Source organism: Microcaecilia unicolor, chromosome 1 (assembly GCF_901765095.1).
Source record: "Microcaecilia unicolor chromosome 1, aMicUni1.1, whole genome shotgun sequence".
In the NCBI taxonomy this organism is placed as follows: domain Eukaryota; kingdom Metazoa; phylum Chordata; class Amphibia; order Gymnophiona; family Siphonopidae; genus Microcaecilia; species Microcaecilia unicolor.
This window is the reverse complement of record NC_044031.1, coordinates 304,237,284-304,263,201: the sequence shown is the minus strand read 5'-3', so window position 1 is coordinate 304,263,201 and position 25,918 is coordinate 304,237,284. Positions and strand designations below refer to the sequence as shown.

At 50.5% G+C, this 25,918-nt stretch overlaps 1 protein-coding gene across 1 annotated transcript in view; it reads left to right on the top strand.

The window, feature by feature from the left end:
* Positions 1-25,918, top strand: part of MEI1 (meiotic double-stranded break formation protein 1) — a 669,052-nt gene that overhangs the window by 287,689 nt on the left and 355,445 nt on the right. The window contains exons 11-12 of the mRNA XM_030213469.1: positions 4,237-4,371; positions 5,805-5,916. Of these exons, the coding sequence (XP_030069329.1) occupies positions 4,237-4,371; positions 5,805-5,916 (247 nt within the window). The remainder of the gene's footprint in view (positions 1-4,236; positions 4,372-5,804; positions 5,917-25,918) is intronic.

Genomic DNA, 25,918 nt, shown 5'->3' with positions numbered 1-25,918 from the left:
CCTAGATCTGATGGCGTCACCGGCCAATTACCAAGTGCCGCGCTTTTTCAGCAGAGGATGGGACCCTCGATCTCTGGGAGTAGATGCTCTTCTCCAACAGTGGCCAACACAGGAGCTTCTCTATGTGTTCCCGCCCTGGCCCATGTTGGGCAGGGTGCTAGACCGGGTGGCAAAGCATCCGGGCCGGATAATCCTGGTGGGTCCGGACTGGCCCAGACGTCCCTGGTATGCGGACTTGATCAGGCTCTCAGTGGACGGCCCTCTGCGGCTGCCAGCGGGGCCGGGCCTGTTGCATCAGGGTCCCGTGGTGATGGAGGATCCCTCCCCCTTTGGTCTTATGGCCTGGCTGTTGAGCGGCAGCGTCTGAGGAAGAAGGGCTTCTCAGACAAGGTCATCGCCACTATGCTGAGAGCGAGGAAGCGCTCTACTTCTACTGCTTACGCCAGGGTTTGGCGTACCTTTGCATCGTGGTGTGAGGCAGGCTCACTTTCTCCCTTCACTGCTCCAATTTCTTCAGTGCTGGCGTTCCTGCAAGAAGGTCTGGAGAAAGGCCTGTCGCTCAGTTCCCTTAAAGTCCAGGTAGCGGCTCTGGCTTGCTTCAGGGGTTGCCTGAAGGGTGCTTCCCTGGCCTCGCAGCCAGATGTGGTGCGCTTTCTCAAGGGAGTTAATCACCTACGCCCTCTTCTGCGCTCGGTGGTGCCTGCGTGGAATCTCAATTTGGTGCTAAGAGCCTTGCAGAAGCCACCTTTTGAACCCTTGTCGAGGGCATCTCTGAAAGACCTGACGTTGAAAGCAGTCTTTTTGGTGGCTATCACTTCAGCCAGAAGAGTTTCCGAGCTCCAGGCGCTATCATGTCGGGAACCCTTCCTGCAGTTCACTGAGGCAGGAGTGTCTATTCGCACGGTGCCTTCCTTCCTGCCCAAGATTGTTTCTCGCTTCCATGTGAATCAGCAGCTCTGCCTACCCTCCTTTCGTAGGGAGGACTACCCAGAGGAGTACTCTGCTCTCAAATATCTAGATGTGAGACGAGTCATCATCAGATACTTGGAAGTGACCAATGATTTCCGGAAGTCGGATCATCTGTTTGTGCTGTTCGCAGATCCTCGTAAGGGTCTGCAGGCTGTAGCACAATGGGTCAAGGAAACCGTTGCAGTGGCTTATGTGGCCGCGGGGAAGATGCCGCCTATCCAGCTGAAGGCTCACTCCACTAGAGCGCAGGCGCCTCAATGGCAGAGGCCGGGTCTGTCTCCTTGGAAGAGATTTGTAGGGCGGCAACTTGGGCATCGGCTCATACCTTCTCCAGGCATTACCGCTTGACTGTGGCTGCTCGGGCGGAGGCCCGGTTTGGAGCTTCAGTGTTGCGGTCAGGGATTTCTATGTCCCGCCCTGGGTGAGTACTGCTTCGGTACATCCCACCAGTCTATGGATTGATCAGCATGATGATATGGAAGGTAAAATTATGTATCATACCTGATAATTTTCTTTCCATTAATCATAGCTGATCAATCCATAGCCCCTCCCAGATATCTGTACTGTTTATATACTGGTTGCATTTCAGGTTCAAGTTTAGATTGTAAGCTCTTTGAGCAGGGACTGTCTTTCTTCTATGTTTGTGCAGCGCTGCGTATGCCTTGTAGCGCTATAGAAATGCTAAATAGTAGTAGTAGTAGTAGTAGTAGTAGTAGTCTTCAGTTCCTGTTCAGGAGGACTTTGTGTTCAAGTCAGGAGTTGAGACGATTTTGTGTTACAGTGAGCTGCTGCATTCCTCTCCCCTCCGTTTTACGGGGCTGGATTGAGACCTAAATTCTGCCGGCGCTCCCTCCCGCTTCGTGCGACTGTAGGGCAGCTTTGTACCCCTCCCGCTTCGGCAGTGTTAGGGTCAGTCAGCTCCTCCCGCGGTTGCGGTTGCAGGATAAGCCAGATCCCCCCGCATTGGCGGGTGTGTGTCGCGTTCTCGAGGGCCTTGGCATACTGTCAGGTCCTCAAGGCAGCACTGGGAATTGTGAGCCCTTGGGCCCCTGCCGCGGAGCGGCAGGCAAGACCGTCTTGGAACTGGACGTCCGGAAGGACCGGACCGGAACTCTGGACTGGAAGTAGGCAACTGAACCGGCAGAACAGGAACCGCTTCACCTGTACTTAGCCACCTTTCCGCTAGAGTTGAGCTCTAGCTTGCGGGCGGCCGACAGGACTTGTAGGGCAAGGCCGGAACTGAAGATCCAGAGGACCCACCTCGGGTCTAGGAAACACAGGGGAACAATACTAGACTGCACTAAGCGCTGCACGCAGCCGCTAAGCCAGGCACACCAGACAGACAGAAGCTTATCAGGAGCAGGGACTAGGGCAGACATGCAAGCAAGGGAGAAGGGGAGTGGGAATGCCCCCTGGGCAAACCCACTAGCTAGGTCGAGGCAGGTAACAGGATAAATCCCCCAGAAGATACACGCTAGCTAGACAGATACAGGAATCAGGATACATAAGCAGGGATCCGGATAAGCACACAGGATATACAGGCAAGGCACAAGGTAGACACACGGGACAGAAGGTAGCTAGGCAGAGCGGGAAACCGGATAACACTAGCTAGCCAAAACCAGGACTCAGGACGAACAAGCAGGGACCAGGATGTGCACACAGGATATACAAGGTTCAGGATGTGCACACAGAACATACAAGCAGGGAGTAGGGCAGGCTGAAAACACAGACAGGGAAACCGGGCTGAGCTGCAGAGGCCCTGAACACAGACTAAAGGCAGGAGGGCTAGCAGCCAGGATATGCACACAGGATATACAAGGTTCAGGATGTGCACACAGAATATACAAGCAGGGAGTAGGGCAGGCTGCAAACACAGACGGGGAAACCAGGGCTGAACAGCAGGCTAAACACAGACTAAAGGCAGAAGGGCTAGCAGCCAGGATGTGCACACAGGATATACAAGGTTCAGGATGTGCACACAGAATATACAAGCAGGGAGTAGGGCAGGCTGCAAACACAGACGGGGAAAACCAGGGCTGAACAGCAGGCTCTAAACACAGACTAAAGGCAGAAGGGCTAGCAGCCCACGCAGAAGGGCAAGCAGCCCACAGGTACTGGGAACCGAAGGGCACTAGCCCACACAGAAGGGCAAGAAGCCCACAGGTACTAAGCAGAAGGGCAAGCCCACACAGAAGGGCAAGAAGCCCACAGGTACTAAGCAGAAGGGCAAGCCCACACAGAAGGGCAAGGAAGCCCACACAGAAGACAGGCTTAGAAGCAGCGCAGCAACACACTAACTAACCTGTCGGCCTCTGGGCATGACACCAGACAATGACACCATGCGAAGGCCCTGACTGCAAGCACAGGCCTTCCTTATAAAGGAACTCACTGATGAGTCACCACCAGCAGGACAGAAGCAGGAAGTTCCTTGCCTCCAAACAGAGGCTTGACACACAGAGGAAGTGAGTCCACAGGAAGGACAAGCAGGAGCCATCTTGGATACTGGCATAGAGGAGGAGGCGGCAGCCATCTTTGAAGAGGCATAGCCCACACAGGTGAGGTCCAGTAAGGCAATCAGCACACAGAGCCAGAGAGAAACTAAGACAGACACAGAGACAAGCAGAAGCCAGCACAGCCACTGACTCCCAGAAACAGGGTAAGTCTGAGGGTGGTCACGGCCACAGACGTGACAGTGTGGTGTCCCTCCCCCGCTCCGCGGGGATGAGCTGGACGGATTCCCCTCCCCCACTTGTGTGGGGATGAGCTGGGTTAATTCCCCTCCCCCGTTTCGGCGGTGGTGAGCTGGGCAGAGTGTCCCTTTGTGGGTGTAATTCTCTAAGTGCTGAGTCCTGCGGATGGAGCTTTGATATCGACATACTGAGGAGTTTCCGGCAGCACATGTCAACATATAGGGAGGCAAAAGGATTGCTCTCTATCTCCACCTGCTGGTAGATGGACACAACCACCAGTCTATGGATTGATCAGCTATGATTAATGGAAAGAAAATTATCAGGTATGATACATAATTTTACCTTTTGTATCAAGCTCTATCTGCTGTACACCACATTGGGTGAATCTCTTTATAAAGGCAGTTAATAAATCCCAATAAATAAATAAATAGCTGCTTTCCACTTTTAAAACACACCTTACATATGGAAAATGTGTTATAAAATTAATCCCAAAATTTGCTCATACTCTGCTATTGGATTATCTGTCTGGCTTTCAGCAGCAACTTTTAGCCATCTTTTCTGTTTATCTCTTGCTCAGACAGCCTTTAGAAATAAAGTTGTTTGGTGCCCCAGGAATATGTAGAGATGCTATTGGTGTTCTACAGGAGGCTGTGAACTGCCCATTGCTGGAAGCAGCAGCAGAGGGTGTAAGAGCTAGTACAGCTTTCCTCAGGTGAGAGAGACATTTATAATATATTTCCAGTTGTGAGAGACAGGTATGTTTTCTTGAAGCACTTAGGTTCTGAATTGGAATAGAGTGATATTGAGAGGTTAGCACTACACATTCTTTGCTGGCCTTGAATCTGTCTCTCTAATTATGTCTCATATTTTGTTGCTTGATCTCCCGTTTTTTCAAGTTTTGCCTCTTATATTATGTAAAGCAGATGCTCAGAAGAAAATGTGAACGCTAGAGGCCTCTAGCGCCGGACTAGCATCCACATTTTCTACCGCACAATGTTTAGAGCAGGCAAGCCTGAGCTCTGAATGCTAATAGCTTGCAAACGCATACTAAACAGGGCCATTAATATTACTCCTCAATACTCAGTGTGCAACACGCCAAACAAGGTTGCTACTCCTGTGGCAAACCCTATACCAGTTCGGAGCTGGTGTTAGGGTCTGCCAAGGCATTGGGGAGGAATGGGGAGACCATATTCAGCACGCATTGGCATGCTTCCAGGACCCCTACCCCCCAAACATGAGGACCTGGAGGTCTGGTGAACCTCCAGACCCTCCCCCCCCCCAATGAATACAGAACCCTGGTGGTCCAGTGGGACCCTTGCCAGCCCTGGCCCAGCCTCGCCTTCCCTCTGAAAGCTAGCCCTGGGGATCTAGCATTCCCCCCAAGCCCTCATACCTTAAAGAAAAGTGACTCCAATCTCAAACAGGGACTAGCACTCTGTCCCTCTTCCTGCAGGTCCTGCTTCAAAATGGTGGCGCTCTGCCCTGTCCATTGCATCCTGGGATGTACTTGGTGGGGCTTAACTACCATATTAGGAAGAAACTCCCTTATATGGTAGTTTAGCTCCTCCCAGTGCATCCCGGGATGCGCAGGGGAGGGAGCTGCCATTTGGAGGTGGCACCTGCAGGAGGAGAGAAGGAGTGCTGGTTCCTTCTCCTGTTTGAGCCTGGAGTCACTTTTTTTAAGGTACGAGGGAGCTTGGGGAGGAGAGTCGACACTAGACCACCAGGCCTAGCTTTTGGGGAGAAGGCCAGGCCTAGCAAGGGTCCTACTGGACCACCAGCGTTCTGCATTCGTGGTGGTGGGGATCTGGAGTTCCACTGGACTTCCAGGCCCTTGTGTTGGGTGGGCTTGGAGGTCCACCTGACCACAAGGGTTTTGGTTTGATAGGTTCGGGCTTTTTTTTTTTTTTTGAGAGCCCGGACTTGTCAACCCTCTTCTGTGGGAGGATTGTCCTTGAGCACATGCCCAGGCACAGTCCTCCCACAGGAGTCCCCCTATGATCAACACTGATAACCTGCATGAATTTGCATGTTATTAGCGTAGATCATTGAGGAGTTAATTCCCCGCATTGTTCCACCTCAGCTGTTTTCCTCCCTAGTTATTCCTGATATTTCTCTTTCTCTTTGTCTCATGTATTTGATTAGGAAACAGCACCTTAGCATCCCAGTACAGTATGTAGAACTACAGAAACTCATTGAGTCCGTGCTGAAACGATGCAATGATCTCACCCTGCCACCAGCAAACAGCAGGTCTGTGGTAAGTCATCCTACAATGGAAGTTCAGCCTTGAAAGTACTGACATCAATAAGTCAGATCTGATTCTATGGAGTCAGTTTTGAGGGTGATTTACATGGGTAAATAGCCTTACCTTTAAGTTTTCCTCCTCACCATGGCTAAAAATATTGTCAGACTTCATTTTAGTTGGATTAAAAAAAGGCTTTCCAGTTGGTATTCTCAGTTTGGAGGAGTAATCAAGCTTAGATAAAATGTATTTCATACATTAAAAAAAGATTCTAAGGAAGACCAAACGACTGCCAACATTGTTAAATGATGAGATGAAGAAAGCTGGAAAAGACAAAAAGGTGTCTTTTAAAAATTGAAAGGTTGATTTAAATGAAGAAAATAAAACAGAAGATAAGTATTAGCAAGATAAATGCAAAATATTAATAATGCAGGTCAAAAATAATTTGAGAGGAAACTAGCCATAGTGGCAGAGCTAGTAATTAAAGCCTTTTTTTAAAGTACATCAGAAGCAAGAACTCTGTGATGCAATTTGTCAGGATGTTAGCTAATTAGAGATTTAGAGAGTGCTCAGAGAGGATGGGATCGTAGTAGAAAAACTAAGGACCCTGTTTACTAAGGCGCATGCTAAAAATGAGTTTGCGCTAATGCTAGGGACACCCATATATTCCTAATTTGCGCTAATTTGTAGTACATGCTAAAAATGCTAGTGTGCCTATATCACAGTTTAGTAAACAGAGCCCTAAATGAGTTCTCCTCTTTGGAGGATGTTGGGGACATACGTGCACAGAAAATGGTCTTTAAAGGTGATGAGTCAGAGGAACAGAAACAAATAACTGTGAAGCTGGGAGGTGTATTGGAGTATCTTGACAAACAAAGATTAGCAAATCACTAGGACCAGATGGTATTCACCCCAGAGTTCTAAAATAACTAACATATGAACTTGCAGACTTGTTATTAGCAACCTATACCCTATTATTAAAATCAGCCACTGTGCCTGAAGGAGGGTGGCCAATATAACACCATATTTTAAAAAGGGCTCCATGGATAATCTGGAAAACTATAGACCAGTAAGCCTCATGTTGGTACTAGCCAAAATAGATCCTTTTTCTTGATTGGTGACTCCTAAAGTGGAACCTTGCATTAGGTAGATACCAGTTGGGTTATTCTTCCCAATATGTATCAACTTTCACTTGTCCACATTAAATTTCATCTACCATTTGGATGCTCAGTCTTCCTCAAGGTCATGTGTAATTTCTCACAATTCACTGTGATTTAACAACTTTGAATAATTTTTGTGTTATCTGCAAATTTGATCACCTTACTCGTTCCCATCTCCATCTCATTTATAAATATGTTAAAAAGTACTGATCACAGTACAGATCCCTGGGACATTATTCACCTTTTGCCATTGAGAAAATTGTTTAGCTTTACTCTGCTTTCTATCTTTAAACCACTTTCCTGTCTACAATAGGGCATTGTCTCTGACCCATGACTTTTTAATTTCTTCAGGGGTTTCTCAAGAGTTACTTTATCAAACACTTTCTGAAAATCCAGATATACTATTGGCAGTGGCGTAGGAAGGGGGGGCGGTGGGGCGGTCTGCCCTGGGTGTACGCCGCTGGGGGGGGGGTGTCTGCTCCGCTGATTCCCTGCTCCCTCTGCCCCGGAACAGGTTACTTCCTGTTCCGGGGCAGACAGAGCAGGGAACCAGCGCAGGCAACGTAGCTCCCAGCAACGTGCACTCGGGGGCGGATCGGCCCGCCTGCCCATCCCTCGCTTCTCAATGTAAGTAAAAATGCGCTCCGGGGGGGGGGGGGGGGTGCGCAGCTGCGACCCGCCCCGGATGTCAGCCGCCCTCGCTACGGCACTGACTATTGGGCTAATTTTCGAAAGAGAAGGACGTCCATCTTTTGACATAAATCGGAAGATGGACATTCTTCTTCCAGGGACGACCAAATTGGTATAATCGAAACCCGATTTTGGACATCTCCAACTGCAGTCCGTCGCAAGGACGTCCAAAGTTCAAGGGGGCGTGTTGGAGGCGTAGCGAAGGCGGGACTTGGGCATGCCTAACACATGGACGTCTTTGACCCATAATTGAAAAAACAAGGATGTCCTTGACGAACACTTGGACGTTTTCACCCGGACGTGTTTTTATTACGAATAAGGCACAAAAAGGTGCCCGAAATGACCAGATGACCACCGGAGAGAATTGGGGATGACCTCCCATTACTCCCCCAGTGGTCACTAACCCCCTCCCACCCTCAAAAAACATATTTCAAAATATGTCGTGCCAGCCTCAGATGTCATACTCAGGTCCATGACAGCACATGCAGGTCTCTGGAGCAGTTTTAGTGGGTACTGCAGTGCACTTAAGACAGGCGGACCCAGGCCCATACCCCCCCTACCTGTTACATTTGTGGAGGAAACAGCGAGCTCTCCAAAACCCACCACAAACCCACTGTACCCATATATAGGTGCCCCCCTTCACCCGTAAGGGCTATGGTAGTGGTGTACAGTTGTGGGTAGTGGGTTTTAGGGAGGCTCAGCACACAAGGTAAGGGAGCTATGTTCCTGGGAGCATTTTATAAAGTGCACTGCAGTGCCCCCTAGGGTGCCCGGTTGGTGTCCTGGCATGTCAGGGGGACCAGTGCACTACAAATGCTGGCTCCTCCATTGCCCAAATGGCTTGCATTTGGACGTTTTTGACATGGACGTCTTTGGTTTCGAAAATCACCGAAAGTCAGAAACGTCCATGTCTAGGGACGTCCAAATTTAAGGATTTGGACGTCTCTGATGGTATTTTTGAAACGAAAGATGGACATCCATCTTGTTTCAAAAATATGGGTTTCCCCGTCCCTGGATTTTGCCGTTTTGCAAGGACGTCCAAATCGCAACTTGGACGTTTCTTTCGAAAATGCCCCTCCACATCAACTGTCTGTCCTTTGTCCACATGTTTACTTCACATCTTCAAAAAAATGTAGCAGATTGCTAAGGCTAGACTTATCTAGGCTAAAGGCATGTTGACTTTCAGGCTCATTTTCAAAAGAGATTGACGTCCAAAAAGTGACATAAGTCAGCATTTGGACGTTCATCTCACAGAAACGCCCAAATCAGTATTATCAAAACCTCTTTTTGGACGTCTTTCTCTGAAGTCCGTCAGAAGGGCATCCAAATCTCAAGGGAGCGTGCCAGGGGCGTGGTCAAGGCGGGACTTGGGCATTCCTAAGACTTGGACATCTTTCAGCCATAATGGAACAAAGCAAAAACGTCCAGGACTAAAACTTAGATGTTTTGAGCTAGACCTGTTTTTATTACGAATATGGCACAAAAAGGTGCCCTAAATGACCAGACGACCACTGAAGGGAATCAGGGATGACCTCCCCTTACTCCCCCAGTGGTCACTAACCCCCTCCCACCCCTCAAAAATGTGATTTAAAACATTACTTGCCAGCTTCTGTGCCACCCTCAGAGGTTATACTTAGGTCCATCAGAATAGCCTGCAGGTCCCTGGAGTAGTCTAGTAGTGGGTGTAGTGCACTGCAGACAGGTGGACCCAGCCTCCTACCTCTCCCTACCTGTTACAATTGTGGAGGAAACTGCGAGCCCTCCAAAACTCACCAGAAACCCGCTGTACCTGCATATAGGTGCCCCCTTCACCTGTAAGGGCAATGGTAGTGGTGTACAGTTGGGGGTAGTGGGTTTTGGGGGGCTCAGCAGACAACGTAAGGGAGCAATGGTCAGATGTGTACCTGGGAGCATTTTATGAAGTCCACTTCAGTGCCCCCTAGGGTGCCCTATTGCTGTCCTGGGATGTCAGGGGGACCAGTCTACTAAAGATCTGGCTCCTCCTACGTCCCAATGGCTTGATTTGGGGCGTTTTACACTTAGTTGTGTTTTTTTTTTTTTAATGGCCGAAAAACAAAGACGTCCAAATCACAAAACGTCCATAGTATTTTCGAACGCAAAAGATAGACGTCCATCTTTTTTGAAAATGACCGTCTTTCCTGTTCGGAATTTGGACGTCTTTGTAAAACGTCCAAATTCAGATTTAGACGTTTCTTTTGAAAATGCCCCTCCACGTCCCATAAAATCATGTTTGTATATATGTTCAGTAATTTTATTCATTATATTGGTTTCTAATATTTTGCCGGGCTTACTGGTCTGTAGTTTTCTGAATTATCCCTGCAACCCTTTTAAAAAATTGCCAATACGTTGGCTTCCATTCAATCTTCAGATACCATAGACAATTGTAATGATAGTTTACAAATTACTCACAAGGTGCTCAGTACAATGTTTGACATAGAGCTAAACCAGTATTTAAACATTACCATGCGAAAACTCAAACACTGATTCCAGTTGTTCTTTAATGCCAGTAATCCAACAGAAAAAATGAAAATAAAAGCACAGCTCAGATGCTTTTGGAATGTATAGAGTCACTACCCTTCCTTAGATAGGAGTTTGTTCAACATAGGATAGGAGAGGCTGGGGATTTCAGTCACACAGGCTTGCAGGTGAAGTTGTGAAAATACTTATATAAATGTGTGGAAACTATTAAGGCAAATAAATGAACATTCCTTTCTCTCAGGCACATGATGGGAAGGGGAGCTGCTTTCCCAGCAGGTCTGAAGCCAGAGCAGAGCCAATAAGAGCAATAAGTAAAAGGAAGTGACGTCACTGACCGGGATGGCAGCATAATCATGGAGCTCCGTCGGGGCTGTTGTTCAATTGAATATATCCTGCTGTTTTGCCAGGCTTCCCGATGTCCCAGATAGTAGGGGAAGGTTCCTAGTGCTATGCCGCAGAAAAAGAGCTTGGAGAGGTTTAGATACATGACGGTGCAGAGCAAGAAAACGAACGTGGGCACGGCGGGGCCTGAGCCTCGAGAGAGCAAGATGGCGCCGATTCCCTCGGAGGTGGAGGAAGAGTGCTCCGCGGATGGTGTGACAGAGACCAGTGAGATCACCAAATCAGATGTGGTGTGGTGGTGGTTCCAGGACTTGAAGGCGGATTTGGCAGGGGTCCGAAAAGATGTGCAGAATGCCCTGAAGGATATTCGGGCTGAAATTCGGGACCTCGGTGTTCGCATCGGTGATATGGAGGAGGGGCTGGTGACGCTCAAGACGGACATGGGAAACCTTCTTAAGAAGGTGGATATGGACACTACCGAAGTACAGCAACTTAAGGAACAGATAGAGGCAGTGGCGTAGCTAGGGTAGTTGACACCCAGGGCCAGTCATTTTTTAACACCCCCCTCCAAAATCTAGTACTAGGCATGCCGAGAATACAAAACACTCAGGACCTATAGAGCAATTCTACCATACCATAAGCAAACATTTCTATGAATCACACAAGGAAAAGGAAATCATCTTAAACACTATAGTGAGCACAACGAAACCAGACAGAATAGTACAGATCGTCGATCCTGCACAGTCAATGCCAACTGAAAGCCATGTCTTTTTCACAAACACAGATACACCCTAATCCGCTATAGAATAAGTAATAATAAACTTTCTATTTAGACAGAAATTAAACTGAACCCCCAAGATGCCAGACTCTGTATACAATGCAACAACACAGAAACAGAAAATGTCCCCTAGTACTGTGCAAAATATAAAGACAGCAGATGTAAATTTGAAAAAAAACTTAACAAGAACCAATCACCACTTTACAAATTAACAAATAGAAATAAAATAAATATAGAAAATAAAATAATACCATTTTATTGGACTAATACATTTAGCTTTCAGAGGCCAAAACATCTTTCCTCAGGTCAATACAGTATAGTGCTGTTACAGTATCCTATCCTGACCTGAGAAAGGGGGTTTTGTTCTCAGAATGTTAGCCAAAATGTATAAAATTAGTCCAATAAAAAATTACCTTGTTTACATGTTCTATTATAAACATTTATTAACACACTACTTTATCCTAAAGCAAAAAAATAAAAATATATATTTTATTTACAGGTGTTTTGTCTCTGGTTTCGGCTTTCCTCATCTTCTTTTCACTGTCTTCCATCCAGCATTTGTCTTTGTTCTCTCTCTGCCATCTAGTATCTGCCCTCTCTCCCGGCCCCTTCCATCTACATCTGCCCTCTATCTCTGCTCCTTCCATCCACCATCTGCCCCTGTCTGCTCTCTCTCTCTCCCCCTTCCATTCACTGTCTGCCCTTTGTATCCCTTCCATCCACCGTCTGCCCTTTCTCTCTGCCCCTTCAATCCACCATTTGCCCTCCCTCTCCCATCCATCCAGGGTCTGCCCTCCCTCTCACTCCCCCTTCCATCCAGGATCTGTCCCCTCTCTCTGCCCCTTTTTTTCAGCCCCCAGTTCCAGGCCCACTATCCCACCAGTCCCCAGTTTCAACCCCAGCTCTTTTCTCCCACTAGTCCCGAGCTTCAGCCCCCCAGCCACTTCTCCCTGTCCCCTTTTCAGCCCCCAATTTCAACCCCAGCCCTTTTCTCTCACCAGTCCCGAGCTTCAGCATCAGCCACTTCTCCCTGTCTCTTCTTCAGCCCCCAATCCCCACAGCCCCTGCCCCTTTTCAGCCCCCAGTCCCAGTACTAGCCCCCCTTATCCCACCTACCCTCCTTTTCAGCCCCCAGTTCCAGCCCCCTTCATCCACATGCCTTGCATTAGGGCCCCCCTTTTCAGCCCCAGACCCATTCTCCCACCTGACCCAGGCATGGCCCCTTCTCAGACCCCAGTTCCAGCCCTCTTCTCCTATCTGGGCTCCCCATCCCCTTCTCCCCTCTGTGCTCCCCATCCCCTTCTCGCATTTGGGCACCCCATCCCCCATCTGGGCCCCCCGACCCGCCTACCAGCTCCATCGAGACGACAGCTCTCCTCCTGCCACCACCCTGCCTTTAAAAAAAATCTGTAAAGCGGCGTGGCAGGCAGCACCTCGCGTCTGCCCTGCTTGTAAAAGAAGTAGATCTCCTCGTCGGGCCTTCCCTCACTGTGTCCTGCCCTCGCGGAAATAGGAAGTTACCTCAGAGGAGGGCGGGACACAGTGAAGGAAGGCCCGACGATGACGAGGAGATCTACTCCCCCACCCACTGACACCCGGGGCGGACCACCCCCACCGCCCCGCCCTTGCTACGCCACTGGATAGAGGACCTGGAAAACAGGTCGCGGCGCAATAATTTGAGATTTAAAGGAATTCCGGACCTGGATATATTTAGTAATTGTGAAGCAGTGATACGGGAGCTATGTGGACATATATTGTCTTCAGAGGATGATAATCAATCTTTGGATCTTTGCATACAAAGAGCGCATCGAGTTGCGGGACCACAACGAGATTCTAACCCGAGGGACATTGTTGTATGTTTTGCGGATTTTCCCACGAAAGAGAAGATCTTGATTAAAGCATCATTTTTTTATTTGATTGTTTACTTTTATGACATTATATCTTACATTTTTTAAATATTAAGCATACGTTTTATTTAATATGTCCATTTTTTGTATTGTTGTATGATATGATTTTATATATTCACTAGTAAAGAAGGCCTGTTTCTGAGAGGAATGAAACGGGCGCTAGCAAGGTTTTTTCCTTAGTGTGTATGTTTGAGAGAATGTGTGTGAGAGTGACTGTGTGAGAGAGGGAGACAGAGTGAGTGTGTGTGTGTGACAGAGTGAGGCTGTCTGTGTGAGAGTGTGTGTGTGAGAAAGAATGAGAGTGCGGCAGGCCCCCCCCCCCCTCCATCTGCCGACCTCCTTCCACCTCCCCCGTCTTCCCTCACCACTTTCCTTCCCCTCCCCCTTTCCTTTTTCCTTCCCTCCCCCCCTCTCAGCTTCAGGGTCGTTGGCCCCGTTCCCTTAGCCTTTCAGGGTCGTGGCCCTCCCTCCCTTCTTCTTTTATCATGTTGAAGCTGGCTCCCTTGGTCCCACTGCCACGTTGAAGCTGGCTCCCTCCCTCCATCCCACGTTGAGGGTGGCTGGCTGTGTCGCTCCCGCTCTCCCTGCGTCGTTCTTGCTGCCTGCCTCCGTCCCTACCTGTGACGTTCAGGCAGGCTCACTCCCTCCTTCTGACATTCAGGCTGGGTTGCTCACTCGCTAGCGCCTGCTGCTTTGCGGTTGTGCACGCTGCTGTGCCAGTCAGTGTCAGCTGATGAGCGCGATGTGATGTTTGTCAGCACTTGCCGGTTCTCACTGCACTTGCCGTTTCGAATTTTTTTGGCAGAATCAGTGTCAGCTGCTGGGCATGAGCCTGATCGGTGCCTCCACTTACCGGTTCACAGTTTTGTACCGCATGCTGCTTCCTGGTTCTCCATTGTGTCCTGGCGATGCTGTGTGAGAGTGAGTGTCAGCTGATGGGCGCGCGATTGCATTCGCTCAGTGTCAGTGCTCTGCCCTCGATGTCATGACGTTTAACGTGAGGGCGGGGCACACAGTCATGGTAGAACAGTGATCTACACCATGACGGAAGTTGGAGATTTCTGATTTGGCCTCATTATAACGTTGGAGTTGTGAATTATGTCCGGAAGGGGTGTGGCTGAGGGCGGGTCTGTGAGTGAGGGTGAGTGGTGCTGACAGCCTAGCCTAGGAACAGTAGACTCAGTGCTTCACTGAACGTTGGAGGTGAGAATTATTTATATAGATTATTACTCTTTATGTTTTTAGACTATCATTGTGACCCCTGATGTAATCGTTTCAATACGCTGAAACACAGACTGTGTTGGGTCCTGATCAGTGGTGTGCTGGAAACTTTTTAACAGGCTCTCTCTCCGGGTATAGCCAGCCGTAGAAAGTGTGTGTGTGGGGGGGGAGGCCAAGGTGGATTGGCGGGCAACACACTCCTCACTCTTCCCTCCGCCCCCCCATGCGAGCATGCAAGGCATACCTTTGCTGGCAGGGATGCCGACTATCTTTCTCTTTTGATCTAGGCACAGGAAAAAAAGATTTTAAATGCTCCCAGGTTTCAACCTAATTCATGTTTAATGTGGGAATATAAATGTCATAAATAACTTAAAATAAGTGAATAAATAGATAGAAACTCTGGATGTTGAGCACCTGATTCTCATAATATGATATCTGTTTTAGTGGCTCTTTCCAGGAGAAAAAAAAAATCTCTGCATGAATACAATACGTGCTAGAGTGTCTCTATAACCAGCCCCTCCTCCAAATGACACACTAATTACGATTTATAACAATTTACTACTGTACCTATGAAAAGCTGGCATGTTTGAACATATAAGTGAGATTAAATAAACATGCTACTAACATTAAAGAACGACAACATGGATGCAGCAGCTCAAAGGACTGTTTGCTTTGTTTGGGATGATGACTGCACGGGGTAGGGGAAAGAGACAAACCTCTGAGGAATCTTGACTTAAAATGTCTTCTGTTCTCAATCTAACCTCTTTGAGCTGCAGCCCTGCATTCACTGTTGCCAGCTTCCTTTCTTCTCCCGGGCCAGTACTTCGGTGGCCTCAAGCAAGTACCTTGAGCTGCGATCCTCATGCTTGTGGCAGGCAAAACAAAAAAACTGTATGAAACCGTGCGCGGGGCCATAGCCCTGTACGTGCTGCTGCCAGCTTCCTTCCTCCTCCCTCCCCTCAGGATGTAACTTCCTGTTCTGGAGAGGGAGGAGGAAGGGAGCCGGCAGCGGCACACGCAGGGCTATGACCCTGCGCACGGTTTCATGTTCTTTTTTGTTTTGCTGCGAGGGTCGTACTCGGAGTGAGACGTCCAGCCACAGGGCAGCTGGAGCTGACGCTGCCAGGAAGGGCCCTGAGCCACCCCAGCCCAAATTTTGGGGGCCAGTTGTTAAAGTTTAACAACCGGCTCCCAAAATTCTTTAAAAAATAACAAATGGCTCTGGCGAGCTGGTGCGAGCCGGCTCCAGCACACCACTGGTCCTGATGTATAAGCATTGAATAAAGCATCTTTTAAGCAGTAGTTCCTGTGTTGGAGTGTCCATTGTCCATCCTCCTCTTCCACATACCTCACTATAAGAATATATCCTATATAATAATTCTCACCTACAACGTTCTAATCGTCTTGCTGACTGAGACCGTGGTTCCTTGGTCTGCTAGGCGCCGTAGATCAGGCTGACATCAGAGCCGGAGGAGGAGGGGCGAAAGGGGAAGGGCACAGGGGCGGAGGCGGAGCTTCAACGACAACACAATCCAAGGCAGGCTTGAATCAGCAGGCAAGGGAGATATAGATTGGCCAGCCAGCCGGAGGAGGTGGAGCCAGGATGCAAGTGGCCAAACCAGGGCATCGGAGTCGTGGCAAGAGTTCCCGGGCCCCGCGCCCGGAAAAGAAGTACTATGATCCTTGGAGCGCCGGCGCTGCCAAAATGGCTGGTGCTCCAAACTGCAGCAGTGGCAAGAGCGCCGCACCGGCGCCGCCATGATGGCTGGCGTAGCAATCAGGGTGAGGAGTGTGGTGTCAGCGCGTCGGCCCAGCCAGCATGGCCGATGCTCCCCTTCACGGAGGCGGGGCCGAGGAGCGGGCAGGATGCAAGGAGCGGGCAAGACGCGCAGCAGGTGAGGAGCACGACAGGTGCTCAATTAAAAGAAGTTGGGGCAGGGAGAAAGGGGGGGTGGGGGCACACACTCACTCTCTGTCTCTCACATACACTCTCTGTCTATCACACTATCTCTCTGTGCACATCGAACAGAAGGGGGATGCCTGGACCCTGAAACTGGGAGGGAGGGAGAGCGGGGGACGGACCCTGAAACTGGGAGGGACGGACGGACGGACCCTGAAACTGGGAGGGGGGGAGGGAGGAGGAGGAGGGACCCTGGCACACTCATTCTCACACACAGTCTCTGTCTCTCTCTCACAGACATACTCGCACCCAGTCTCACTCTCTCTCTCTGTCACACACGCACACTCGCACAGTCACTCTCTCTCTCTCACACAGTCACTCTCACACACACTCTCTCAAACATACACACTCCGAGGAAAACCTTGCTAGCACCTGTTTCATTTGTGTCAGAAACAGGCCTTTTTTACTAGTGTATTATAAAGTTCAAACCTTATTTAGCAAGAACTGTTGAAATAAAAATATTTTTACTGCCTTCCTAAAAATACCATAGTTACGAATCCTTCTTACAATAGAAGGCAAAGGATTCCACACTTTAACCCCTTGGTACGAAATAGTGGATTTTAAAAATTTGTTTGATATAATTTTAGAGACTATCAGAAAAGTCAACATAATCTACTTTCTGAGACAATAAGTCTCGTCCTCGGATAATAGCTGTACAAAGAACATCATATAGGCTGGAGAATTACAGAATTTTGAATATTATCATTCAGATTTTAAATTATACCCTCACTTCAATTGGTAACCAATGTACTGTAATAAAAAGTGGTGTGATTCTTTCATGTTTATGTTATGCACTGAAAAAAATCAATCTAGCCACTGTGTTCTGAATAGTCTGCAGTTTTTTTTGAAAATAGACTTAGAATAGCCTAAGTAGACTACATTCTCCGAGGACAAGCAGGCTGCTTGTTCTCACTGATGGGTGACGTCCACGGCAGCCCCTCCAATCGGAATCTTCACTAGCAAAGTCCTTTGCTAGTCCTCGCGCGCCCGCGCGCACCGCGCATGCGCGGCCGTCTTCCCGCCCGAAACCGGCTCGAGCCGGCCAGTCTTCTTTCGTCCGCACTCGGTACGGCTGTGTTTTTCACCGTGTCGAGCCCCGGAGAGTCGACCTCGCGCGTCCTTTGTACAATCGACGTGTTTTTTCTTCGGAAAATATCTGATTTCGTTCAGAAAGTGCTCCGCAAACCCCCTTGGGTTTCGTTTGCCCCTTCCCGTATTTCCAGTCTTTGCCCCGGTAAGTTTTCTTTCGTCGTCGGGGTAGGCCTCTTTTCGGCCTCGGTCGAGATTTTTCTCCCTCAAAGTTTTGGTGCTCGAATTCGTCATTTCGGATTTTGATTTCGCCGGCGTGATTTTTCCGCCCATGACATCGAAGCCTTCCAGCGGCTTCAAGAAGTGCACCCAGTGCGCCCGGGTAATCTCGCTCACTGATAGGCACTCGTCGTGTCTTCAGTGTCTGGGGGCCGAGCACCGTCCTCAGAACTGTAGTCTGTGTTCCCTGTTACAAAGGCGGACTCAGGTAGCGAGATTGGCCCAGTGGAACGTTTTGTTCTCGGGCTCTTCGTCGGCATCGGTACCAGGGTCATCGAGTGCATCGACGTCGTCAGCGTCCAGACCTTCATCCTCGGCCGCCAGTGCATCGAGTGCATCGAGGCATCGGCCCTCTGCATCGGCGCCGAGACATCGGATAGCTGCATCGACGTCGGTGGTACCGGGACCTCGTCTGCTGATGTCGTCGGACGGTGGTGCATCGTCAGGAGTGCAGGTGAGGGCTGTCTATTCCCCTGCTGGTGGCGGTGAGCCTTCGGGTGGGTCTCCCCCTACCCTGAGGGCTCCTGCGGTACAGCCCCCCCGAGATCGACCTCCTTCGACCTCGGCCCTGAGGAAGCGACGGCTGGATTCTACGTCCTCCTCGTCGGTGCCGGGGAGCTCCGGTGACATGCTTCGGAAGAAGTCGAAGAAGCATCGACACCGGTCTCCTCCCCGCGTCGGCACCGAGAGCTCTGGGTCGCCGAGGGAGTCGGCACCCAGCAGGCATCGGCACCGAGAGGACCGCTCACCCTCTGTTCAAGAGGTGTCGATGCGCTCCACTCTGGACAGCCCGGAACAGCCTCCACGCCCGGAACAGGTTCTGACGTCGACGCCTGCATCGGCCTCCATGCCTTTCTCTGCAGCCGCTCTGAACGAGAGCCTCCGGGCCGTTCTCCCAGAGATTCTGGGAGAGCTGTTGCGCCCTACCCCTCCGGTACCGGCGGTGCTTGCGCCTCCGGTACCGTCGAGCGTGGCGCCGGCTGGCTCATCACCCGGGGTGAGGTCCCCGACGTCGGTACCACGTGCGGTGCCGACTGCGGCCACCTCCCAGGAGGGCTCCCCGACTACGTCGGCGGAGGGAGCTTCGCCGATGCGGGCGAGGGAGTCTACCTCTCGACGCCCCCATCGTGGACGTGGCTCCACTGAGTCGAGCCGGGCGAGGTTGCAGACACAGGTTCGTGAACTTGTGTCTGACACCGAAGGTGAGGCCTCGTGGGAGGAAGAGGAAGACCCCAGATATTTCTCTGACGAGGAGTCTGAGGGTCTTCCTTCTGATCCCACTCCCTCCCCTGAAAGACAGCTTTCTCCTCCTGAGAGTCTGTCTTTCGCTTCCTTTGTCCTGGAGATGTCTACGGCCATCCCCTTCCCGGTGGTTGTGGAGGACGAGCCCAGGGCTGAAATGTTTGAGCTCCTGGACTATCCTTCTCCACCTAAGGAAGCGTCCACTGTTCCCTTGCACCATGTCCTGAAAAAGACATTGCTTGCGAACTGGACCAAGCCATTAAGTAATCCCCACATTCCCAAGAAGATCGAGTCCCAGTACCGGATTCATGGGGACCCAGAGCTGATGCGCACCCAGTTGCCTCACAACTCTGGAGTTGTGGATCTGGCCCTAAAGAAGGCTAAGAGTTCTAGGGAGCATGCTTCGGCGCCCCCGGGCAAAGACTCTAGAACCTTAGACTCCTTTGAGAGGAAGGCCTACCATTCCTCTATGCTCGTGTCCAAAATCCAGTCTTACCAGCTCTACACGAGCATACACATGCGGAACAATGTGCGGCAGTTGGCGGGCTTGGTTGATGCGCTTCCCCCTGAGCAAGCCAAGCCGTTTCAGGAGGTGGTCAGGCAGCTGAAGGCGTGCAGAAAATTCCTGGCCAGAGGGGTGTATGACACCTTTGATGTTGCGTCCAGGGCCGCTGCTCAAGGTGTGGTGATGCGCAGGCTCTCATGGCTGCGTGCCTCCGACCTGGAGAATAGACTCCAGCAGCGGATTGCGGACTCGCCTTGCCGTGCGGACAATATTTTTGGAGAGAAGGTCGAGCAGGTGGTAGAGCATCTCCACCAGCGGGACACCGCATTCGACAAGTTCTCCCGCCGGCAGCCTTCAGCCTCTACCTCTACAGGTAGAAGATTTTTTGGGGGAAGGAGGACTGTTCCCTACTCTTCTGGCAAGCGTAGGTACAACCCTCCTTCTCGACAGCCTGCGGCCCAGGCTAAGCCCCAGCGCGCTCGCTCTCGTCAGCAGCGTGCGCCTCAGCAAGGCCCCGCGGCTCCCCAGCAAAAGCAAGGGGCGAGCTTTTGACTGGCTCCAGCAGAGCATAGCCGACATCCAAGTGTCCGTGCCGGGCGACCTGCCGGTCGGGGGGAGGTTGAAAGCTTTTCACCAAAGGTGGCCTCTCATAACCTCCGATCAGTGGGTTCTCCAAATAGTCCGGCAAGGATACACCCTCAATTTGACCGCAAAACCTCCAAATTGTCCACCGGGAGCTCAATCTTACAGCTTCCAGCACAAGCAGGTACTTGCAGAGGAACTCTCCGCCCTTCTCAGCGCCAATGCGGTCGAGCCCGTGCCATCCGGGCAAGAAGGGCTGGGATTCTATTCCAGGTACTTCCTTGTGGAAAAGAAAACAGGGGGGATGCGTCCCATCCTAGACCTAAGGGCCCTGAACAAATATCTCGTAAAAGAAAAGTTCAGGATGCTTTCCCTGGGCACCCTACTTCCCATGATTCAGGAAAACGATTGGCTATGCTCTCTGGACTTGAAGGATGCCTACACACACATCCCGATACTGCCAGCTCACAGACAGTATCTGCGATTTCAGCTGGGCACACGTCACTTCCAGTACTGTGTGCTACCCTTTGGGCTCGCCTCTGCGCCCAGGGTGTTCACGAAGTGCTTGGCTGTAGTAGCAGCAGCACTTCGCAGGCTGGGGGTGCATGTGTTCCCATATCTCGACGATTGGCTGGTGAAGAACACGTCCGAGGCAGGAGCCCTGCAGTCCATGCAGATGACTATTCGCCTCCTGGAGCTACTGGGGTTTGTGATAAATTACCCAAAGTCCCATCTTCTCCCAGCACAGAGACTCGAATTCATAGGAGCTCTGCTGGATTCTCGGACGGCTCGCGCCTACCTCCCAGAGACGAGAGCCAACAACTTGTTGTCCCTCGTCTCGCGGGTGCGAGCGTCCCAGCGGATCACAGCTCGGCAGATGTTGAGATTGCTGGGCCACATGGCCTCCACGGTTCATGTGACTCCCATGGCCCGCCTTCACATGAGATCTGCTCAATGGACCCTAGCTTCTCAGTGGTTTCAGGCTGCTGGGGATCTAGAAGACGTGGTCCACGTGTCCACGAGTTTTCTCGAATCCCTGTATTGGTGGACGATTTGGTCCAATTTGACTCTGGGACGTCCTTTCCAAATTCCTCAGCCACAAAAAGTGCTGACCACGGATGCGTCTCTCCTGGGATGGGGAGCTCATGTCGATGGGCTTCACACCCAAGGAAGCTGGTCCCTCCAGGAACAAGGTCTACAGATCAATCTCCTGGAGTTGCGAGCGATCTGGAACGCTCTGAAGGCTTTCAGAGATCGGCTGTCCCACCAAATTATCCAAATTCAGACAGACAACCAGGTTGCCATGTACTATGTCAACAAGCAGGGGGGCACCGGATCTCGCCCCCTGTGTCAGGAAGCCGTCAGCATGTGGCTCTGGGCTCGCCGTCACGGCATGGTGCTCCAAGCCACATATCTGGCAGGCGTAAACAACAGTCTGGCCGACAGGTTGAGCAGGATTATGCAACCTCACGAGTGGTCGCTCAACTCCCGAGTGGTGCGTCATATCTTCCAAGCGTGGGGCACCCCCTTGGTGGATCTCTTCGCATCTCGAGCAAACCACAAAGTCCCTCAGTTCTGTTCCAGGCTTCAGGCCCCCGGCAGACTAGCATCGGATGCCTTCCTCCTGAATTGGGGGGAGGGCCTGCTGTATGCTTATCCTCCCATTCCTCTGGTGGGGAAGACTTTGTTGAAACTCAAGCAAGACCGAGGCACCATGATTCTGATTGCTCCTTTTTGGCCGCGTCAGATCTGGTTCCCTCTTCTTCTGGAGTTATCCTCCGAAGAACCGTGGAGATTGGAGTGTTTTCCGACCCTCATCACGCAGGACGAAGGGGCTCTTCTGCATCCCAGCCTCCGGTCCCTGGCTCTCACGGCCTGGATGTTGAGAGCGTAGACTTTGCCTCTTTGGGTCTGTCAGAGGGTGTCTCCCGTATCTTGCTTGCTTCCAGGAAAAATTCCACTAAGAGGAGTTACTTCTTTCTATGGAGGAGGTTTGCCGTCTGGTGTGACAGCAAGGCCCTAGATCCTCGCTCTTGTCCTACACAGACCCTGCTTGAATACCTTCTGCACTTGTCTGAGTCTGGTCTCAAGACCAACTCTGTAAGGGTTCACCTTAGTGCAATCAGTGCATACCATTACCGTGTGGAAGGTAAGCCGATCTCAGGACAGCCTTTAGTTGTTCGCTTCATGAGAGGTTTGCTTTTGTCAAAGCCCCCTGTCAAGCCTCCTACAGTGTCATGGGATCTCAATGTCGTTCTCACCCAGCTGATGAAACCTCCCTTTGAGCCACTGAACTCCTGCCATCTGAAGTACTTGACCTGGAAGGTCATTTTCTTGGTGGCAGTTACTTCAGCTCGTAGAGTCAGTGAGCTTCAGGCCCTGGTAGCCCAGGCCCCTTACACCAAATTTCATCATAACAGAGTAGTCCTCCGCACTCACCCTAAGTTCTTGCCAAAGGTCGTGTCGGAGTTCCATCTGAACCAGTCAATTGTCTTGCCAACATTCTTTCCCCGTCCTCATTCCTGCCCTGCTGAACGTCAGCTGCACACATTGGACTGCAAGAGAGCATTGGCCTTCTATTTGGAGCGGACACAGCCCAACAGACAGTCCGCCCAATTGTTTGTTTCTTTTGATCCCAACAGGAGGGGAGTGGCTGTGGGGAAACGCACCATATCCAATTGGCTAGCAGATTGCATTTCCTTCACTTACGCCCAGGCGGGGCTGGCTCTTGAGGGTCATGTCACGGCTCATAATGTTAGAGCCATGGCTGCGTCGGTAGCCCACTTGAAGTCAGCCTCTATTGAAGAAATTTGCAAAGCTGCGACGTGGTCATCTGTCCACACATTCACATCTCATTACTGCCTGCAGCAGGATACCCGACGCGACAGTCGGTTCGGGCAGTCAGTTCTTCAGAACCTGTTTGGGCTTTAGGATCCAACTCCACCCCCCGAGGGCCCTGTTTGTTCTGTTCCAGGCTGCACTCTCAGTTAGTTGGTAAATTTTTTAGGTCAATCTCAGTTATGTCCTCGCCGTTGCGAGGCCCAATTGACCATGGTTGTTGTTTTGAGTGAGCCTGGGGGCTAGGGATACCCCATCAGTGAGAACAAGCAGCCTGCTTGTCCTCGGAGAAAGCGAATGCTACATACCTGTAGAAGGTATTCTCCGAGGACAGCAGGCTGATTGTTCTCACAAACCCGCCCGCCTCCCCTTTGGAGTTGTGTCTTCCCTTGTATCTCTTTTGCTACATATGAGACTCGAGCCGGTTTCGGGCGGGAAGACGGCCGCGCATGCGCGGTGCGCGCGGGCGCGCGAGGACTAGCAAAGGACTTTGCTAGTGAAGATTCCGATTGGAGGGGCTGCCGTGGACGTCACCCATCAGTGAGAACAATCAGCCTGCTGTCCTCGGAGAATACCTTCTACAGGTATGTAGCATTCGCTTTACAGTAGTCTACTTGTGAAAGTATTAAAGTAACAATTTAAAAGTATAACATTCAAACTATTTTTTGATTGTTCTAAGCTTCATTAATAACACAAATGAGATTTAATTATTTATCTGAAGGTCCATAGACAACTGATTATCAACCTGGACACCCAAAATTCAAGCTGATAAATCATATACTTAATTGTTGGTGTTAATACAAAGCAATTGGGAAGTCCAAATATTCTCAGAATATTCAATTAATAAAAATTTATTTTTTTCTCTATTAAATTCTAATCTATTAAATTATATCCCTTTATCTTCCAATCCAAGCTTTCTTTTATCTTAAAAAGAGTTGAATCACAATCTCGAGAAATTGGAAACATAATCATAATATTGTCAGCATATATATGAATCCATGCCCAACTGATCTAAGTGTCTACCCAAAGAATGCATCAATACATTAAACACAATAGGAGAAAGTGGACATCCCTGAGTGACCCTGCATTTTGCATGCCATCAAACATATAAATGGCAAGTGACCGACTCACCTGCAAATGCGCAGTAGAGACTTCCCTCTCTGTCCCGCCCTCACGTCAAAACGTGATGATGTCAGAGGGCGGAACAGAGAGGGAAACGGAGTCAGACGCTGCCGCTGGAGCCTGGAAACGAACATCGCGCGCACCAACCTCCACCCTACCCCCCCCCATCCCTGCCGCCCCCTCCGTATTGGGGCCCCCTGCACTGACCTGACAGCGCCTCTCACCTCCGTGTGGAAGTGCTGCAGGCAGCAGCAGAGCGATCTGCTGCTGCCTGCAGTGCTTCCACATGGAGGTGAGAGGCGCTGTCAGGTCAGTGCAGGGGGCCCGGCACAGAGGGGGGAGGGAGCGGCAGCAAGGAGGGTATCTGGAAATCTTGCCCGTTTTAACAGGCTTAACGGCTAGTAATTCAGAAAAAGCACCTTGTATCTTCACCCTATTTGTCAAAAATCTCCCAAACCATTCCAGAACTTTGCCTACAGTACTGATATTCAAAATAGAATGATACTGTGGTCAACCAAGTCAAATGCACTCGAAAGATCCAACTGCATTTTACTCTTACTAAGGAACAACCTACCATAATTAATAACAGTGCTTAGCATTTAGTGCACTGGGAATGGGCATGCATTGAGCAGGTCTCCACCCGCTTTGATGCTGGCCACTATGCAGAGCCCCCAGGACTGGTGAGCATCGGACCTGAAAGCGAGAGCATATGGGGATTCGACATCGTTCTCGTCAGCACCAAGGAGTGTTGATACTCGGCATCAGGCAAAGGCCAAGAAGCAGAAGCATCAATCCCCGTTGACACATGATGCTGGAAGCACCGGGGAACTGAGAGTTCCGCTCTTTGAGAAATTGGCAGACTTGTGAGTTCTTGTACCAAGTAGAGCACTTCTGAGCCCAGTACTCAGACCAGATTCTGCTTGGTGGCCGGACAACCCCAGGTTTCACCTGCGCTGACTGCCATTCCAGAGGTTGAGCCCCTAGTTGCGGGCGGCCTGCAGGACTTACGAGACGGAGCTGGAAGCGGGGTGGTGAACGTATTGGCCTGGCAGGCAGCATGCAAGAGAGTGATCCAGATACAGGCAAAGTCAACAGGCAGGCAGCAGGCAGGGGAGTAATCCAGGTACAGGCAATGTCAACAGGCAAGCAGCAGGCAGGGGAGTAATCTAGGTACAGGCAATGGCAACAGGCAAGCAGCAGGCAAGGGAGTAATCCAGGTACAGGCAATGTCAATAGGCAAACAACAGGCAAAAGAGTAATCCAGGCACAGGTAAAGTCAGTAGGCAGGCAGCAGGTCAAGAGTGTAATCCAGGTACAGGCAAAGTCAGTAGGCAGGCAGCAGGTCAAGAGTGTAATCCAGGTACAGGCAAAGTCAGGCAGTCAGCAGGCAGAGAGTAATCAAGGAACAGGTAAAGTCAATAGGCAGGCAGCAGACAAGAGAGTAATCCAGGCACAGGTAAAGTCAATAGGCAGGCAGCAGGCAAGAGAGTAATCCAGGTACAGGCAAAGTCAAGCAACGAGGGACAAGTAGATAAGAAGCAAACTACTGCGCAAGTAACACCTACCAAAGTAGAAGCCGAAGCATGGAGTCCAGGAAGAGCTCAGCTGATAAAGTGCTGGTGTCTGACATCAGCAGGGAGAAGGAGCACAGCCGTAGGACAAGAGCAGGGGAAGGAGGAATCGGAAGACCAATAGGAGAGAAGCAAGGGACGCCAGGCAGAGAGAGAGAGCAGACACAGGTGCATGGAAGCAAAGCAATTAAGGAGCCTGCAACCACCACTCTCTGAACAAACCCAGAGAAGAACTACACACACATGGCTCAGGGCAGTGCCAGTCAAGTGTGTGTGTCAACAGGACCCTGCG